Genomic DNA, 20,379 nt, shown 5'->3' with positions numbered 1-20,379 from the left:
GGGAAGTCTCTATCCAAATCTTAGAGTTTTTTTTTCCAAATGAATGAGTCACCCTTTATAATTCTCTATCTTACACTGGCTTATTCAAAAAATTTTTGTTTTTAAAGAAGATTTAGTTCCACAGGGCTTATACTCTTATTGATATTCATAACCATAGTAAATATTATGTGGTCTGTCCATTCATTCTTTTCATACTTTTCTTATGGAGCTTTTCCTGTACCTGGTCACTTAACCCTCACCATAATTTGATAGATAAATCTTTTCATAACTATTCCCCATACAGTTGGGTACACACTTTCAACTGAAGTGTGGTCAGTGTGGTTAAATTTTGTCTTTTTAGTCTCCTAAGAAAGACTTAATCATTCAAAACTATGTTTGGACCATAAGATGTGCTGTGGACATCTATATATATGGTATGACCACTTTTAAAGGGCCATAGCCAACTTGTCTCTGAAGGATAGCAGTGAAAATGCTTGAATGTAATTGTAAGGTTTTTGGAAACATCTGATCGAATAGGCTTGGTACTAATCTTGCAGCCAATTCAGCCGAAAATGAATAGAAATATTTGAAATATGTGGTTTCCTTTGGTTTACTTTGTAAGCTAGAGTTGATTTTGTCATGATTTACTATAGTGCTTCACTTTCAAGCTGATAACTTTTTTTGTATGTTTCATAGGTGTTGAATAGGTATTTATACAAGCTGCTGTGAAAGAACAAGCAAATAAACACCAAAATATTCTAGAAAAAATCGAAATGCATTAAACACAGGATCTCATTATATGATAAAACTTACAATAATGATCATAAGAAGAAGCATTGAAAATAAACTATATACAGTAAGGTGTTAGGGATTGAAAGATGCTGAAATTTACTTGAGATTTAAAGTTGTTGGTGCTCGGCTGAGACCACAATGTTCTTTGCATAGAGATTAGCATGCATGCTTACAAAACACAATAACATAAGATACAAAATGCCTTCCACAGCTTACAAGCCTCATGGTATAATGTATGGAACAGCTGCCTCACATAGAATTGTTAAAGAAGAAAAACAAAGTAAATCTCCTAAGAATTCTAAGTTTATGACAGGGTGCATGGCACCTGCTTTCAAAAGTGGGGAGATATTTAAACTGAAAGTATTCCAGTGCTTAGAACATTGTAGGGTTGAATGAACTGGGAAATATTAGAGATAGGAGAAGGCTCTTTCTAGAGTTACCATATCATCCAACTGTGATCACTTATATTGTCCATCTGACATGGCTTAAGACTCCTTAGATTGCATTACTCTTTTACCATAATTTTAAAGATTTCCTGGTTAGAAATTTACCCGTCTGAATAGGGAGTAGTTTCTAAATATTTGGATTAATTGATATCTTAAAACTGTAAAAAGAATGAAAGAAAAGGCTTAATTACTCTTAAGAGTACTTCAGACTAATCATCCAAAGTAGTTGAAGAACATCTAAGCAACATCTGGTGAAGTAGTGAAGCTAAAAGTACTCATTTATCTGTTGAGACCACAAATATGAATAATGCATTTTATAGAACTGATGAATTTTTCTTAATTGTAGAAAACCACATCAGAATTAATGTATCAACATGGTTACATGGATAATGGATTTCTACCATATATTGTTGTCAGTTTCATGCTGTGGCATTATGTTTCATTGTTACACTTGGTGCAAATAGAGTTACTCAATAATCAGTAAAAAGTCTCTCATTTTATTTTGGAAATTAGATGAAATACAGTACAATTCATAACATACTGCCATATTCAGGTATGTGACACGAATAACTTCATACTTTTTAAGTCACCAGAATACAAGCAGTTGCATGTGCATGAAATGTATGAAAAATAGCGCATGATATGTACATATGTGTATCTGCATTTCAGTGGATTTTCCATTTTAGTGGATATTGCATTTTGCATATTAAAGTTAAATTGCACCATTGTGTTGTGTTAGGTAATTTGGATTTTGGTAAAATACTTTAACTATTTATACATTACATGATATAGACACCTGTAATCATTGTATGCAATACCAGTATCAGGTCTGATGAAGTTAGACTTAGCAACTAGTATTTTCATTATGCATTCTTACCCAGGTCATTCCTTGCATTCTATTGCTTGTATTCAGAGGAGAACTGTGAATTTAATGCATCTTCAAACCATGCAGCTACAGTACCTCATGCAGTCATAGTAATATATGCAGTATTATAGTGTAGAGTATGGAAAAAATGCTTAGCATGAGAGGCTATTTCTCAGTTTGCTGATATTTGATGCTATGTTCTCCATTGGTAAATATCATTTAATAGATTTGACCACTTTGCAAGACCAGTTCATCCTCTCGGATGTATGTACATGTATGTTTTACATATAAATACCAAGGTCCAATTTCTATGAAAGAGTCCTGGTTTTACCCAAGAGTTCTTACTACGCCTAGGTCCACTTTCTATGAAAGTGCCCTGGTGTCACCTAGGACCTGATTCTAAGTGTTCCTGCAGCCCAAGGCTGTGCTGCTTCATGTATCGGGGAAATGCAGGCTCCTTTGGAGTGAATTCTTTAATACGACTGTACTTTCAATGATTGAAAGACACAACCTTGCCAAAGGTGGCTTTTCACTTGCAGTGTAACCTCAAGCAGGTGGAGTCCAGTAATATATTATTATTATATTATTATATTATTATTATATATTATTGTATTATTATATCATTATTGTTTTATCCCTGGGGATAGGGGAGAAAGAATACTTCCCATGCATTCCTCATGTGTTGTAGAAGGCCACTAAAGGGGACGGGGACGGGGGGGCTAGAAACCTAGTAATATATATATTGTTTTCCATACATATTTGCCATTTCCCTTATTTGCGAGGTAGTGTTAAGAAAAGAGGGCTGAGCCTTAGAGGGAATATCCTCACTTGGCCCACTTCTCTGTTCCTTCTTTTGGAAAAGTTAAACTGGAGGGGAGGATTTTCCGTGCGTGTCATAGAAGGTGACTAAAAGGGGAGTGATTGGGGGGCTGGAAATCCTCCCCTCCAGTTTTTAATTTTCCAAAAGAAGGAAATGTGAAGTGGGGCAAATGAGGATATTCCCTCTAAGGCTCAGTCCTCTGTTCTTGATGCTGCCTCGCTATTGCAGGAAATGGTGAATATGTATGAAGATGATTATATTATTATTATTATTATTATTATTATTATTATTATTATTTGTTATTATTATTATTGTTATTATTATTATTGTTATTATTATTATTATTATTATTATTATTATTATTATTATTATTGATCACCGTTTCCCTCTTCAGTGAAGTAGCGCCGGGAAACAGACAAAGAAATACCCATCCACTCATGTACACACATATATACATACATGCATATACATATCAACATATACACATATACATACATGTACATATACAGACAAATATATATTTACACATATACATATTCGTACTTGCATGCCTTTATCCCTTCCTGGTCCCACCCTGCTCCACAGGAAACAGCATGACCACCCCCTGTGTCAGCAAGGTAGCACCAGGAAAGCAGACAAAAAAAGGCCTCGTTTATATATAACAGACCTGAAGCCTACCTTCACCCTTCCATCACCTTTAATGGTCAACCACTTTTACTCTTTAAAGTTTCAGATGTACTGGATAATACATACAACACATACATTACTCATTCCCTTACCAAAAAGGCCGTAAGTAAACTAAACTCCTTCAGAACATGTACTGGTACCTATTTAGATATGAAATTAATCCCTGCTGCAAGAAATAATGCAGCCTTGGTAAGTAGGAACCTTCAAAAAAGTCCTGAATAGTATTAGGAGTCTATCTATTTATCTGTCTGTCTATATCTCTGATGCCCATTCCCTCCAGAACTTCATTAAGGGAGGGGGTCATGGCAAAAGAATCTCCACTTATCCATGTCATTACATCCCTTTCTTTCGTAGAAATTGGTCCCAGGGTATATAAGATAGCTTATCAGAAAAATCTTTAGGTAAATATGAAAGCAATAGTTTAGAAAGTATCATATATATGTTTGATGGAAATAAAGATATGGTATATCATTTTTTATACTGATAGTTATAGATATTGTACACCTGTTACTTGCTTCTGCTAATGTGTGATCTTGTTCTCTACCACCAGGTCTATAGTGCAATGAATGAACATCCTGAAGCACCAACAGTTGGGGAGGTACCAAAGGTAATGTGACTAACAGTAAACAGTATCTAGATTCCTTTGCTGTTGTGTGTTTAACTGATTTGATGCTGAATACTAATGGTTGTTATAATTCATAGAACTGGGAACAACTGGCAATTACTTGGGAATTTATAAATGAAATAAGATAAATTATTGTCCCATATATATATATATATATATATATATATATATATATATATATATATATATATATATATATATATATATATATATATATTTTTTTTTTTTTCCAAAAGAAGGAACAGAGGGGGCCAGGTGAGGATATTCCAAAAAAGGCCCAGTCCTCTGTTCTTAACGCTACCTCGCTAACGCGGGAAATGGCGAATAGTTTAAAAGAAAAAAAAAAAACATATGTATATATGTTTGAGTGAGTGCTCAAATTACAGAGGTATAAGTTTGTTGAGTGTTCCTGGTAAATTATATGGGAGGGTATTGATTGAGAGGGTGAAGGCATGTACAGAGCATCAGATTGGGGAAGAGCAGTGTGGTTTCAGAAGTGGTAGAGGATGTGTGGATCAGGTGTTTGCTTTGAAGAATGTATGTGAGAAATACTTAGAAAAGCAAATGGATTTGTATGTAGCATTTATGGATCTGGAGAAGGCATATGATAGAGTTGATAGAGATGCTCTGTGGAAGGTATTAAGAATATATGGTGTGGGAGGCAAGTTGTTAGAAGCAGTGAAAAGTTTTTATCGAGGATGTAAGGCATGTGTACGTGTAGGAAGAGAGGAAAGTGATTGGTTCGCAGTGAATGTAGGTTTGCGGCAGGGGTGTGTGATGTCTCCATGGTTGTTTAATTTGTTTATGGATGGGGTTGTTAGGGAGGTAAATGCAAGAGTTTTGGAAAGAGGGGCAAGTATGAAGTCTGTTGGGGATGAGAGAGCTTGGGAAGTGAGTCAGTTGTTGTTCGCTGATGATACAGCGCTGGTGGCGGATTCATGTGAGAAACTGCAGAAGCTGGTGACGGAGTTTGGTAAAGTGTGTGGAAGAAGAAAGTTAAGAGTAAATGTCAATAAGAGCAAGGTTATTAGGTACAGTAGGGTTGAGGGTCAAGTCAATTGGGAGGTGAGTTTGAATGGTGAGAGGCTGGAGGAAGTGAAGTGTTTTAGATATCTGGGAGTGGATCTGTCAGCGGATGGAACCATGGAAGCGGAAGTGGATCATAGGGTGGGGGAGGGGGCGAAAATTTTGGGAGCCTTGAAAAATGTGTGGAAGTCGAGAACATTATCCCGGAAAGCAAAAATGGGTATGTTTGAAGGAATAGTAGTTCCAACAATGTTGTATGGTTGCGAGGCGTGGGCTGTGGATAGAGTTGTGCGCAGGAGGATGGATGTGCTGGAAATGAGATGTTTGAGGACAATGTGTGGTGTGAGGTGGTTTGATCGAGTAAGTAACGTAAGGGTAAGAGAGATGTGTGGAAATAAAAAGAGCGTGGTTGAGAGAGCAGAAGAGGGTGTTTTGAAATGGTTTGGGCACATGGAGAGAATGAGTGAGGAAAGATTGACCAAGAGGATATATGTGTCGGAGGTGGAGGGAACGAGGAGAAGAGGGAGACCAAATTGGAGGTGGAGAGATGGAGTGAAAAGGATTTTGTGTGATCGGGGCCTGAACATGCAGGAGGGTGAAAGGAGGGCAAGGAATAGAGTGAATTGGAGCGATGTGGTATACAGGGGTTGACGTGCTGTCAGTGGATTGAATCAGGGCGTGTGAAGCGTCTGGGGTAAACCATGGAAAGCTGTGTAGGTATGTATATTTGCGTGTGTGGACGTGTTTATGTACATGTGTATGGGGGGGGGTTGGGCCATTTCTTTCGTCTGTTTCCTTGCGCTACCTCGCAAACGCGGGAGACAGCGACAAAGTATATATATATATATATATATATATATATGCTGAATTTTTTCTTGATATACAATATCCCTTCTCCACAGGTGATGCCACACAAAAATGCCATCATTGACTTTCATGCTGCCACTGCTGCTGTCATGGAAAATATTGGGAAATTTCCAGTTGCCATTTGCCGTAGTGGCAAACTTGATAGTAGAGTCAGCATTAGGTGAGGGCATGAATTTTAAATATATTATCATTGGTGATACGAAGGAAGATATTAAGAATGTTATGAACATGATCAATATACAAAGAAAGAAAGGGGTGTAGTATTTCTAACGATGATCTATGAAAGAAAAACCACTGCCGACTTAAGTAATTCAATATGGGCTAATCCCAAATATGTTTTGGTCCGTTGTCCCTTTTAAAAACAGATTAGAATGTTCAGACTTAAGTTGCAGTGCTTATTGTAAATTTTTATCATAGTGCTATATTTGTAATCAAAGTAATTAACTCCCAGGCAGTGAGAATGTTAGAACAAGAAGCTGCTTGTTTTTTGTAAATAACCCAGTATGAATTTTCATGTAGGTGACAAATACCAGGAAGTTATTTTCATTTTAACTCTGACTTTCTATGTCTTATTACAGAGTTGAGACTATAGATGGAACAGCTACAGAGGGACAAGATTATATTCCAATCAATGAGGTCATCACATTTGAATCTGGCGAGACTGAGAAAATTGTAAGTTTTTAGGAGCCAAACTGCCACTGTTAAGTAGAAAATGTATAAAGATTACTTTATTGTAAATATCTGCACTTGTAAAAGATAATCTACAGCTGAGGATTTTACTGATTGATGAATGTTCGCCTTTGAGAACCCATTTTATCACTCATAAACAACAGCAGAATATGTGATAATGATAAAGTAAATTGAAGACGCATGTATTCTTATATGCACATAGTATATACTGCTGTAAGAGGTTGAGGTTACATTGTCTTTGCATAATGAGGCTGTGAATGGTTTTCTTACTGTCATTAAACAAGGGATACTGGGGCTTTGAACCCGGAACTCTCCATCCAGGGGCTCCTACAGCTCTAAGGTTGCTCTAAATTTAGTAGTATGGACAGGATGGATTTTATAGTTTACCATACTATGTTTGTGGCTATGTGGAGCCCTGGAAAAGAAGTTGTGGAGTAACCCCAGGACCCTTTCAAGAAAGGAGTCCTGGGTCAATTAGAAACATAAATAAAATATATTGTTTATTTTTTTTATTATACTTCATTGTCGTTTCCTGCGTCAGCAAGGTAGCACCAGGAAACTGGTGAAGAATGGCCCATCCACTCATGTACACATATATGTGCATAAACACCCATACATGTACATACATATTCATATCAACATATACATACACATACAAAGACATGTACATATATACACATATACATATTTATACATATGATACATCTGTTGGTATCTAGTGAAAATATTAATCATGTAATCAGTTTTATTACATTTACTTGTTTGCTCATCACTGTTTTTAGAGAATTCTGTAATTCTTTACCAAATTTGTTTATTTCTTAGATTGAAGTGGAAATTATCAATGATAACCAATGGGAACCAGATGAGGAATTCTTCTTGAAACTGTCATTATTAGTGGACAGTGAAAAGAGAAAAGGAGTGCAGCTGGGACGTATATCTATTATGGAGATCACCATTCTTAACGACGATGGTGAGTATGATATGTAAAAGAGTGTTATTGTTACGATTGCCTAACATTATTTATCCATTTATTGTCAGATTATTTGAAAATACTTCTCTTTTTCATTTGTTAGAAAATCATATATGATAATTGTCTTGCATTAAGTCATTATAGTGGCAAAAAAGTTTCCTTGAATTTTGATTTTGGTGTTCTCTCTTAGTTGAAACTTTTAGTATTAATAAAAGACGGTCACTCATCATTATGAGAATGTATAACTGTGCATGGTTTGTATTTTCTTACCTCTCGGGTGATCCCTGTGAGCATCCACCAGAGCACTATCTCACTCGGGGCTCAAAACAACAAACACATGAATATGGTGTATCTTATTAACTTATGCTTCTTATTTAAGTCTTGCTGCTGTATATTGTTTCACCCACATGACCTTTGCATCTGATATTTATCCCACTAAAGTGTTTTCACCATGTGACTGCTTCTGTCATTCTGAGATGATATCTGTGTCCCTTCCTTTTGATTGCATTTGATGGTATTAATTGCAAGTACTTTGATAAAATTTTTGGGTTGTTAGTCATAATGAGCTACACTTTATTGTTATGGTGTAGGTCATTGTTGGAGAAGGGTCTCTTACCAGTGCTTCTCCTTTTTGAAAATATGGTAGATTTTGTGAGGTCTGCTGATATTCTAAACATAAAGAGAAGATGGAGTGTTTCTCTCTTTTCTTAGGCAGCCAAGGAGTTGATGCAAGAATTTGGTTTTGGAGAATCAAGCTTCATCAGTATTAAGACCTTCTGCTACCAAAGAACTAGTTGAACCTGAGATTAGTAAACTAGGTCATGGAGGCTCTTGTTCCTGTCATTCTAATGATGAACCCTCGTTTTGGTTGTCTGTCTAAAGGAACAAGATGCTTAATTTTTTCTAAGGAACAAGAACTAGTTTTGGTAGTGCTTTAAAGTTTGTTGGGTAATGTCTGTTAGAAGGGACAACTTGGCTGTTAGGCCAAAAGTTAGGCTTCGGGTTTTGGAACCAGAATAAGAGATCATGGAAGTGAATCACGGGTTTGCACTTTGAATGTCTGAGATGCTGATCTTGGTGATAATCATCATGATATTTTAGATCATTCTCAAACAGGTTCTTTTCTATTACTACTGGTAATCCCTGGCAGAGAATTGTGACCAGGTGGAGGAAAGTTCAGCATCCATTTAGTATTTGTTGTAAGGTTCGTTTATAGCTCTTGCTTCATGGAAAGGAGGCTTTGCCTAATTACATGTTTGAATACGATATCATTTGATTGAGATTCTGGTTTGCTGTCACTGAGTGAGAGATGCAGAAGAGGTGTATGGTATTCAGCAAACATCTTTTCTTGATAATACCTCAAGTTATGTCTGAATGATTTTTCCTCTTTGGCTGTGGATATGCCACCTTCAGAAGGGTATGATTCAGAGCAGAGGCAAAATTGTTTCTAGGAGTGAGGTTTTTTCTAAAGGTTCCTCATCCTCCATGGAGGTATGCTCCCTGATGCTCATAGGGCTGATTCTTAAGGTAAGAAAGGTACTTTAGATACTGAGAACCATTCCTATTTTCGAGGTTGAGCCTTGTGAGAATCCATTTATTTTTCACTCCCTTCTTTTCACTTTTTCCTTTTTGTGAAGCTATTACTTTTGCCCTCACAATAACAGGCTCAAACCAAAAGCATTGGGAAGGTATTGTGTGATGCTAGTCGCTAGGAGGCTGTATCTGCAGCTCTGTCTGACATCATATTCCTTGGCAGATGGCTTTAAGTCTCTTTGATTGAAAATCGGTTGGCCTTATGTATGTTATATAATGACTGTCAGAGAGATTAAATTCCGTTAGTTACTAATTCAGGAGGTAGAATAGTCTTTTGACATCTCTCTGAGCACGCAATTAGTGATGATTGTCGGGCTTTGTCTCTGGTACACCAAAATATACATTTCCTTTATTCTGACAGGTAATTCCAGGGAAAGGTAAATCTTGAATTAGACTAAAATATCAGTTATCTGTAATGTGTTGGATGTTACATATTTATAGTAAGTTAGATTGATATACATTATTCCAGACTTATTAGTACACATTTCACAAGTATGGATATACAGTAGTACATATATAATTCTGAGTATATTCAGCAAGATTTCTTTTCTTCATAGTGTTAAGGAGAAAATTATCAGATGAAGACAGAATTGCTTATTTGAAGCATGGACTATATGGCTGCTTGTTTACTTTTTTGCATATATATCATAATGATATGAAGTTTATTTCACATGCTAACAGATATTGATGTATATGATGATACTGAAGGATTAAAAGTGAATTTGTGGTTAAGAAATAAAATTTTCATTATGGTTATATGTATCCATTGTTTGAAACCAGTGAAATATCTTTTGAAAATGTAAGGATTATATCTGCCTTTTTGTTGAACAGCATTCTGTTAAAACGTTCAAAGTAGACACAAATGTACTCGTAACTTAGTGTCATATAATTGTTTTCAAAATTGATAGGCTACTTATGATTTTTTTTTTTTACAGATAGTATGTCAATTCATCTTTGGCAGACTTTTGTGGTACATTGTAACAGCCTTGAGCTTTTCACTTCTAATAACAATGGACAAAGGTTTGAAAGAAAAGCTTAAAAGCATCCATTTAGTGACAAGGCCTGACCCATATACCATACGCTGCACATTGTGTATATATGCCAGTCATCACAGTGTCAATAGTCCAGTTTGCTTCAGAGAACTTACAGTGAGCTTTTTGTTCAGATAGATAGGAATAATGTTAGAATTTAGTTTTATTGCCCTTTTCTTTTTTGCATGACTGTGGTTTATCATTTTGGTTGTTTAGGATATTCCATGATTAATTAGTTAGACCTACAGGTTACATCCACCCCCATGTAATATATAGTAAGTTTGCTTGGCATTGATAGATAAAGCTGAAAAATCAGATTTATATTAGTAGATCTTATATATTATATACATGGCAAAATCGAATTTATATTAGTAGATCTTATATATTACATACATGGCTTATGTAATTTGTACATATAGTATGGATAAATATATCAATAAAAAAGCAAGGAAATACATTGGACTTCAAAATCAGTTTTTCTTTTTCAGGTATTCACTGATGTAAATGATCATGGTTATCTTTCTAATTTTGCTTTAGGCTTTCGAGTACAGCATTATTTTTCTTGTAATATATTATTGATTTACTGGTTTTATACTCATGTATGAAACAGAAGGACCTCATTCACAGGAAGTTTTAGTTCCAAGTTGATTAGAATGTACACATTTAAGCATAGCCATATGATATTTACTAATATAGAATTTTGATAGTAGAAATATGTATGAGACTTATAGATGGTATGCAACCAGTGAAGTTCCTTATTATTGTAACAGCTGTTTCTACTGTTTCTAAAGAATATCCTTATGGAATAGTAAAATTTATAATCTCACAGCTTTTCAAGCTTTATTTGTATCACGTAATTATATTTTTGCTTCAAGAGCCTGGTATGGTAATGTTCCAAAAGCGAGGCTTCTTGGTAAAAGAGAGTATTGGCAATGCTGTTATCCCTGTGGTTCGAAAGAATGGAGCTGATGGAGAAATTACAGTGAAATGGCGCACTATTGACAAGAGTGCTGTCTCTGGTCGTGACTTTGAGGGAGGAGAAGGAATATTGATCTTCAAGCATACTGAGGTAAGGAATATTAGATGTCTGTATGAATAACTGGTTTTGCATATTTAGAATGGCATCAAATGCTCTAATATTTAGAATCATATTTCCTACTAGATTTGGGCTAAAATTTGCAGGTGATTCCTGACCATGTTTTTGTTCCTGGATCTAGAGTATCTTTCTTTTTCATGGTAGTTTCTCTTCTTCCTTTATCCTCATCTACTTATTACCTCATTCCTCTGTACCTCCTCATCATCTTTAATCCATGTCTTGCCATAATTTCACTTATCTCTCATTTCATCACTATTTTCTTTCTCTTTTTATTCGAGGATCTTCTCCCTTTCATCCTCATAAGTCTTCTCTCTATATCTTTGTAGCCTAGGCCCAAAACTAAACTATGTATGGTAAAGGAAACTCATTTTCACAGACTCCTGGATAAGAGTTCTACATATTAGAGCAAAATAAGCCCTCTCATTTCCTATACCTGTTTGTAGCAAGGAATTATGGTGGAGTAGGAAGTCCTGATAGTTCAGATGAATTATTTATCATGGTAATGGGAAATCATTTCTCAACATTTATTTTAAACCCCAAAATACCTATGGTTAAAGGTTGGTTTACTATAGTCCGTTGAATGATTGGTTGTGTTTTTAAGCATGAGCTGTCTGTCTGTCTTGGGGCCCCCATTGGAGTGAACTGGTTTGCTCCTTTTTCTTTTTAGCATATTTCATCTGATGAGCTTGGTAGTGAGAAAGATCTTTGCTCCTGGTTGGGGTAATAGAACCTAGTAACCTGTTACATTAAGGGTTTATTTCTCCTCATGCTACTAGGACAGGCATGATGCTCCAAGTTTGTTCACTAACCTACCTCATCTAATCTTATGTTTATATCAAACTGCAGAGGGCAGCACATTTCATTAGATTGGTACATATGTGTATAGAGGTAGTAGGTAGGAACATTAGGAAGGAGCATTAGGTAGGAGCCTCTGAAAACACTGAGGTAGAGTTGCCTTCTTCCACTGGCTGTTAAGGGTAAGACACTCCAGGCTAAAAAGTGGCACTCAAGTTCACTAGTTAATGGAGACTCAATTGCCGTGGCCACCTCCTTGAGGGAGTTCCAGGTGGGAACAAGCATCAGATACATAGATAAATGGATGTGTATAAGCATGCCATGGGTCTTTAGGACATTTTAAAAGAAATAGTTCATTAAGATTAGGGCAAGAGATGATTTGGTTATTTCACATTGCTCCCAAAATGATTGAATTCATGTGAAGGTCATGCTGCTGCTTCAGAAAGGTACATAGAAAAAATAGATTAAGATATCAATGCAAATGAAAGTTTTATGCTTTTATCAGTTAGAAAGGCCATCATTAAAGAGGACCAGTATTTGTATAACAGACATATTTTGTAATGTTTAAATTTCATTCCAAATGTAGTTCAGTTTTCCTTGGAATAATATAGGAATGAGATTTTCATAAATTTTCTGACAATCTCAGCTACTACTTTCAGCAAGTGTTAAGGAAATCTTTCGGGTCCGGTAATTGTTTGGCTAAATATCATCTTTGTGTGCCAAGTCAGCCAAAACTCCAGAACCTGCAAATGCAGGGACAGGATAAGGAGTCTCCAAACCTCATGCTTTACTTGTTAATTATTCATCTCTTGCATCTGTTGTGTTTGATATATTAGATTTGGTTGAGTTAGGGCTTGGGTTAATTAACAGAGGGTCAAGGTAATTGGTGTTTGAAAGGATGTATTGAATTCATATAGGTGTATGATTGGAGGGAGTAGCCAGCATGTTAGGAAGCCTTGATTCATTTTTGGTGTGTTGTATGCTGCCTATCACTCAGATAAACCACAGGATACCTTATAACTTTTTAACTTTATATTTTGAATAATCTTTTAGCTGTTCATTTGATATAGGATCTTTGAATGATGTTATGAAAGGAAAAATTCAATTAGACATAGTTAAATCAGCAGGGTTTTCTGCTTAATATTTTCATATGATAATGGTGCTAATGCTCATCATGGTTTACCCACATAGATTGAACAAAATATTGAGATTCCCATCATTGATGACATGACTCCTGAGAAGGATGAGCATTTTGAGATAGAACTTTATAACCCAGAAGGTGGTGCCAAGTTGGGACAGATTAGCCGAACTGCTGTCACAATTACTAATGATGATGGTGAGTTATGTCTTTAGTGAATCCTGTTTGTTTTTATATCCATTAGGCTGTCTCCCACTTCCAGTAACATTGATTACTGAAGAGTCTCCTTCAAGTATATTTTTGCACAGCTCAACACACTTTTAGATGCAAATACCCCTTTAACCCACATAAGCCTTCTCTCTTTTCCTTCTCTTCTTTATTTTACTAATATATACCCCGTTCATCCTGTTTTCAGCACCGCTCTTTCTACACAATCATACTAAGAATTCCATCCATCATTTTTTAGCTCTTATATTTTTCTGTTTTGTTACTCCTTTATTTCATACTTGTTTGTCATTAACCTCATTAGCAATGTAGTGCCAGGAACAAAGAACAGCCTCATTTAATCACATCCACTCTGTTCTGTTCTGTTCTTTTTCATTCTGGTCCTAGAACATACTTCCCAATGAGCCTCTTTTACCATCACATATGCCCATCATTCCCCTCACAGACAGTAACCTATCCTTCCACACGATTCTCCATACACCCAAGAATTTTGTCCTTCCACGCCCATTGTATGATTCACTTCAGTCCCCCAGATTCTATCCTTTGCTGTGTCTATTCATAGGTATCTGAAGCTTTTCACTTCCTCTTGGCTCTGCCCATTCAAATCAACACTCAAATCAACCAACCTTGTAAACCTCTCTGAACACTTTTTGGTGCCTTATATTCTTTTATTGCTTCTTTATTTATACTTCCACTTTACATCGTGATCCAATGCTTATCTTCATTTTCTTTATAAATTCTCACTCCATCGTGCTGTTCCAGTCTTTATGAGCTCAAATATTTCCTTGATGTAATGTCAGCTGTCAGACCTACCTTAATGCCATTCATTCTACTATTTTTGTGATGCTGATAAGAATTCAGGTGGACACTTTACACCTTTGGTGGTATCTTTTTTTTGTTTATAATGCCCATCTTTTAACATCATGATACTTTTTTACTTTCTTTTTCGTACACCATCCCTTTGGTGCCAAGTTCTTAGCACTGTTTAAGGGTCTGACCTTTCATTAAGATATATTTTCTGTAATTATAAGATTTCTGTATACCAAATGATAAAAAAACTTAGAAGGTACAGTTATCATTGTTTTTATTTGCATTGTCTTTTTTTTCAGATTTTAACAATGTTTTGAGCAACATGATGATGATGACAAATGCCAATCTTGATGCACTGCAAGTGCACCATGATACATATGTAAGTCAGATTAAGGACGCCCTCAATGTCAATGGTGGAGATATAGAAAATGCCACTGGAATGGATTATGTCTTGCATTTCCTTACCTTTGGATGGAAGGTATGAAAAACTTCATTTGTGATATTCTTATACTTTCAGTTTTATTCATTTCAGTCTTCAGCACCTTGAGCGATGTTAATTGATTTCATTTTAACAAAGAGTTGAAGAATGTGTTCAAATCTTATGAAAAAAAGCTTAATGTTGTTAATGAAAGAGGAAGATGAAAGAAAATATTTCCCTTTTTCATCTTATAAGGCTGTTAGTTCTGGAAGACAGAGATAGCTATGTATGTCCCCCTACATTTGTTATGTAGATTATATATGGATACAAATTTAATGTTTGACAATTAATATAGGACCTTTCTTTATCTTATTTTAGATGAATTAGCATAAATGTGGATTCTCTTATTTAAGCATTATGCATAATTGATGGATAATATGTTGTAAACTGCACTTAGAGTTTAGAGTATGCATACAACGACTGTTTTTCCACAGATAATCTTCTCACTAGTCCCGCCTCCTAGCATCCTTGGTGGTTGGTTGTGTTTCTTCGTTTCTCTTGGAGCTATTGGTGTTTTAACTGCCATCATTGGAGACTTGGCTTCCATTTTTGGGTGTCTTGTAGGACTTGAGGACTCTGTTACTGGTAAGTTTTGTTACAAATTTTGAAGGGGATTATGACCTAAATGAAGCACCAGAAACTCATGTTACACCAATCAGCTCTTGAGATAAAGACTTTTCTCTTAACTTTAAATGACAAGGTAGGTTTGGAAATATCATGATGTATACATAAACATATTTGGAAGCATGTAAATCAGGAAAGCTCATTGCAGAAAGAGCTTTTTCAGGAAAATTGTGAAGGATGTGTATACTTCCCTGTGAGAAAGAAATTTACAGATGGTTAGTCGGAGGTATAACTCAAGAGCAAAATGGGTCAGATGTGATAGTTTTTCCTTTTCCTTATCAATTGAAATAACAGTAAATGCTTATTTCTAAGGCCTTAGGACTGTAGCCCTTAAAAGATTTGCATGCACTAGATTTAAGACAATTTACTTTTTTCACTATGTATAAAAGAGGATGTCATTAGTGAACACAAGTAGCCATAAGATATGGAATTTTTAGAATGAAGTGCCTGCAGCTTGCTGTTAAGAAGTGGCATTACACTTGAAATAGTAACCTCTTTCAGCACTATATCCAAGCATTTGAGATGCAGCAACTGATCTTTTCGGCAAGTATCATAGCTATTGATGGAGTGGATAGTGGGAGCTAAGATAGTTGGCCATAGTTAGGGTTAGTTGTGAAAGTCTCAAGTTTATGACAGATCACATTGCTGCCTGAGTGCCAAAGTGTTTGTAAATTCGGTCTGAAGAACAGTTTGATAGCCTGCATAAGAGCACTGTAGAGTAACTAGGTATATGTGTTTATATTATTTCCAGCTTTTTGTTCTGCATTGTCTGAGAGTCAGATGTTGATAGGTACTGCATGTTATACTTATGCTATGATATGCTGTTTATATTTTCACCAGTGTCTCACATTGACATGAACAGTTTATCCACATTCAAGGTGGTCCAAAAGTCCCTATCCGTTTTGTTGAAAGTTAATAATGTATAAATGTTCTTTACAGACCCTGAATGATCATGGATGCACATGAATGTATGCTGGTGGTAATTATTTATATCTGTGGGAAAAGAATGAAACAATCAGAAAACAGTTCAAAATAAGATTTCATAAACCAAGGCCTACAGCTGTACAAATCTAATCAAATCAGGTCATGAGTTGGTCAATGAATTCAAAAGATAAGGTTCTGTTTGATGAATAATGTGGTCATCAGTGAACTTCTCAGGATAAAACTGGAATGAAATGTCATTAAGATTAATCCTACACCAACAATTTGCACAGCTTCACATAGACTGACCTTACCCAAAATGACCATTGTAATGGATTTCCCATGGATACAAAGTGTTTTTACCATCATACATCCTTGTACATCCATTATCAATCTCTTATCATTATTTTTTCAACAAGATTGTTAAAGACTTTTGAACCACCCAGTAGATGATAAACATTGCTCAAGTTGCCCTTCTGATCATACGGTTATGATTGTGGGATTTTAAGTGATATACTGTCTTCCCAGCATAGTCCATGATGATAGATGCCTACAGTTGTGGATGTGTTTACTAGTAGACTGAAAATCTCATATTGATTAAGGGCATCTGTATTCCCTTTGCTTACTTTATTTTTTCTTTCTGAATACAGATGATTGCTAGTTGCAGGCGTGCTTGGGTGGGGATGGGAGTATGCATATGATGGGGTTATAGTCATTCTTGGTGTAGCTAACCAACATTAACTAATAATTTGCTTGTTTTGCTCTTGATTTTTCACATTCCTGTCACTATAAGTGGTCTTCTTGCCTTCTCATGGATAAGAAATGGATATAATCATGGTTGTAACTTCCTGACCTGGTTTTTTTCCTGTATATTAGTTTTTTATTGTTCTTCCCACCAAGTTTAACAGCATTCCATTTGTGACTAGGAGATTCCACTCCATTGTTAGACAGTTTATAAGAATTAATATACTTTCATCTATTACACTATTCAAATCACCAGTTACAGTTACTTTATCAGCTATTTACGGATTTTATTTTTCAGATAGACATTTGTTACTTCACCTTACTGATCATACTGTTTGGTGTCATTTGAAATTGTTGCAGGAAGAGAAGTGGGAGACAAAAATATAAATTGGAATAAGAATGTCTTCAATTTTCTCTCAGTTGTTTTACAAATATGAATTTGATTCTTGCTAATTCTTGCAGCAATTACTTTTGTGGCTCTTGGAACCTCACTTCCTGACACTTTTGCATCCAAGACTGCTGCAGTTCAAGAGAAATTTGCTGACAATGCTGTGGGCAATGTAACAGGCAGTAACTCTGTTAATGTATTCCTTGGTCTTGGTCTCCCATGGCTTATTGCATCCATATACCATGCCGTTAAGGTAAGGCAAAGCTATGTATGTAAATGTAGATCATTATATTTTTTTTGATAATAAAATGTGTATCGAATATTATATTTCTCACCTGTTGTAACTGCACCTTTTGCTAGTATTTCAGGTTTTTTTGAGAAGCCCTTATGATATTACTTAAGATGATTGTATTTGAGAAAGCAGTATTCCCACTATCATAGATGCAGTGGTTGGCCACATATCCTTATACAATCCATTCTTTCCTCCCACCTTTGGAAAGTTTCTAAAGTTTAATGGAGGGCCAGGCCTCACATACAGTTTAGACAGCCACACATCAGAAAAATAGTCAGTTCAAAATGGTTGTTTCCTTTTTTGATTGATGAGCACATAGAGGAATGCAGACAAAATTGGTAAGTGCCTTATTACTTTATTAGAAGTTGAAGTTAATTTCTTTTTTAAATTTTTAGGTATGAGTCTGTAGTCATCCTTATTTATTAATTTTCTTATAAGTTTTTATCTTGTCTCTTTTGTTTGATGTTTTAATGTTCATAATTGCCCACTGTTTCAGGGCACTCCCTTTGTGGTTAAGGCAGGCAGTCTTGGATTTAGTGTGGGGCTTTTCACTGGGCTCTGTGTTGTGACCATTGGCCTTCTTATGTGTAGAAGGTAAGTTCAGTCTTGAGAGGATTGTTGTGTCATTCAAATTTATTTGGATGTAAGAGTGCGGGTAGCATATAGTGATCTTCGAAGCTGTTTAAATTTTCATTTTCCTGCATTTAAAATGAAATGGTCTTTGCATTATCTTCAAACACCCTAGCCATTGTGTAGAATCATTTTGACAACTTCAGCACTAAAATCTTACCTAAAAGCTTTGGTAGGTTTCTTGCACAAACTGCAGGAAAACATGAATTATGATCCTCTCATTATGTTATTTATCAGTCAAGGCATGAACATTAGCAGAGGACAGCTGTTCATTAAAAGGATCTGGCAATCGTATTCTTTTGAATTGATCACAAGACACAGTTTCATTTTGATTGGTGAATAAAAATGACAGCTGGTGTATACTGAGTAAAATTGTGACATTTCTTGGTAATAGAGGAAGAAAATATGAGTGATTAAGCAGTTACAATATTGCATGATATGCATGGTTAGAATCTGTTCAGAAACCATCAACTATTGCAAACATTTAATGCCATGGTTGTTGTGATAAGAGAATCATTAATACCCTTGTCTCTGTAATATGATCCATTCACAGTCCTCTGTTCTTAATGCTACCTTGCTAATGCAGGAAATGGCAAATATGTATGAAAAAAAATACAAAAATAAAAAAAGATATATATATTTTATTTATTTATTATACTTTGTCGCTGTCTCCCACATTAGCGAGGAAGCGCAAGGAAACAGAGACGAAAGAATGGCCCAACCTACCCACATACACATATATATATTCTTTTCTTTCTTTTAAACTATTCGCCATTTCCCGCGTTAGCGAGGTAGCGTTAAGAACAGAGGACTGGGCCTTTTTTGGAATATCCTCACCTGGCCCCACTCTGTTCCTTCTTTTGGGAAAAAAAAAAAAAAAAATATATATATATTTTTTTTTTTAATTTTTCCAAAAGAAGGAACAGAGAACGAGGCCAGGTGAGGATATTCTCTCAGAGGCCCAGTCCTCTGTTCTTAACGCTACCTTGCTAACGCGGGAAATGGCGAATAGTATGAAAGAAAGAATATATATATATATATATATATATATATATTATCCCTGGGGATAGGGGAGAAAGAATACTTCCCACGTATTCCCTGTGTGTCGTAGAAGGCGACTAAAAGGGAAGGGAGCGGGGGGCTGGAAATCCTCCCCTCTTGTTTTTTTTTTTTTTTCCCAAAGAGGGAACAGAGAAGGGGGCCAGATGAGGATATTCCCTCAAAGGCCCAGTCCTCTGTTCTTAACGCTACCTCGCTAATGCGGGAAATGGCGAATAGTATGAAAGAAAGAAAAGATATATATATATATATATATATATATATATATATATATATATATTTTTTTTTTTTTTTTTTTTTTTTTTTTTTTTTTTTTATACTTTGTCGCTGTCTCCCGCGCTTGCGAGGTAGCGCAAGGAAACAGACGAAAGAAATGGCCCAACCCCCCCCCCATACACATGTACATACACACGTCCACACACGCAAATATACATACCTACACAGCTTTCCATGGTTTACCCCAGACGCTTCACATGCCTTGCTTCAATCCACTGACAGCACGTCAACCCCTGTATACCACATGACTCCAATTCACTCTATTTCTTGCCCTCCTTTCACCCTCCTGCATGTTCAGGCCCCGATCACACAAAATCTTTTTCACTCCATCTTTCCACCTCCAATTTGGTCTCCCTCTTCTCCTCGTTCCCTCCACCTCCGACACATATATCCTCTTGGTCAATCTCTCCTCACTCATTCTCTCCATGTGCCCAAACCATTTCAAAACACCCTCTTCTGCTCTCTCGACCACGCTCTTTTTATTTCCACACATCTCCCTTACCCTCACGTTA

General features: G+C 35.9%; 1 protein-coding gene across 11 annotated transcripts in view; it reads left to right on the top strand.

The window, feature by feature from the left end:
* LOC139760802 (sodium/calcium exchanger 2-like) overlaps positions 1–20,379 on the top strand; it is a 168,588-nt gene that overhangs the window by 137,186 nt on the left and 11,023 nt on the right. For all 11 annotated transcript variants that reach the window (XM_071684420.1, XM_071684421.1, XM_071684418.1 and 8 more), the window contains 10 exons: positions 4,140–4,196; positions 6,143–6,267; positions 6,686–6,779; positions 7,620–7,767; positions 11,267–11,460; positions 13,474–13,618; positions 14,755–14,933; positions 15,368–15,518; positions 17,685–17,863; positions 18,399–18,496. In XM_071684420.1, the coding sequence (XP_071540521.1) occupies positions 4,140–4,196; positions 6,143–6,267; positions 6,686–6,779; positions 7,620–7,767; positions 11,267–11,460; positions 13,474–13,618; positions 14,755–14,933; positions 15,368–15,518; positions 17,685–17,863; positions 18,399–18,496 (1,370 nt within the window). The remainder of the gene's footprint in view (positions 1–4,139; positions 4,197–6,142; positions 6,268–6,685; positions 6,780–7,619; positions 7,768–11,266; positions 11,461–13,473; positions 13,619–14,754; positions 14,934–15,367; positions 15,519–17,684; positions 17,864–18,398; positions 18,497–20,379) is intronic.

This window comes from Panulirus ornatus, chromosome 38 (genome assembly GCF_036320965.1).
Source record: "Panulirus ornatus isolate Po-2019 chromosome 38, ASM3632096v1, whole genome shotgun sequence".
NCBI classification, from domain to species: domain Eukaryota; kingdom Metazoa; phylum Arthropoda; class Malacostraca; order Decapoda; family Palinuridae; genus Panulirus; species Panulirus ornatus.
Note: the sequence above shows the minus strand (reverse complement) of the source record. Positions and strands in the feature narration are given on the sequence as shown.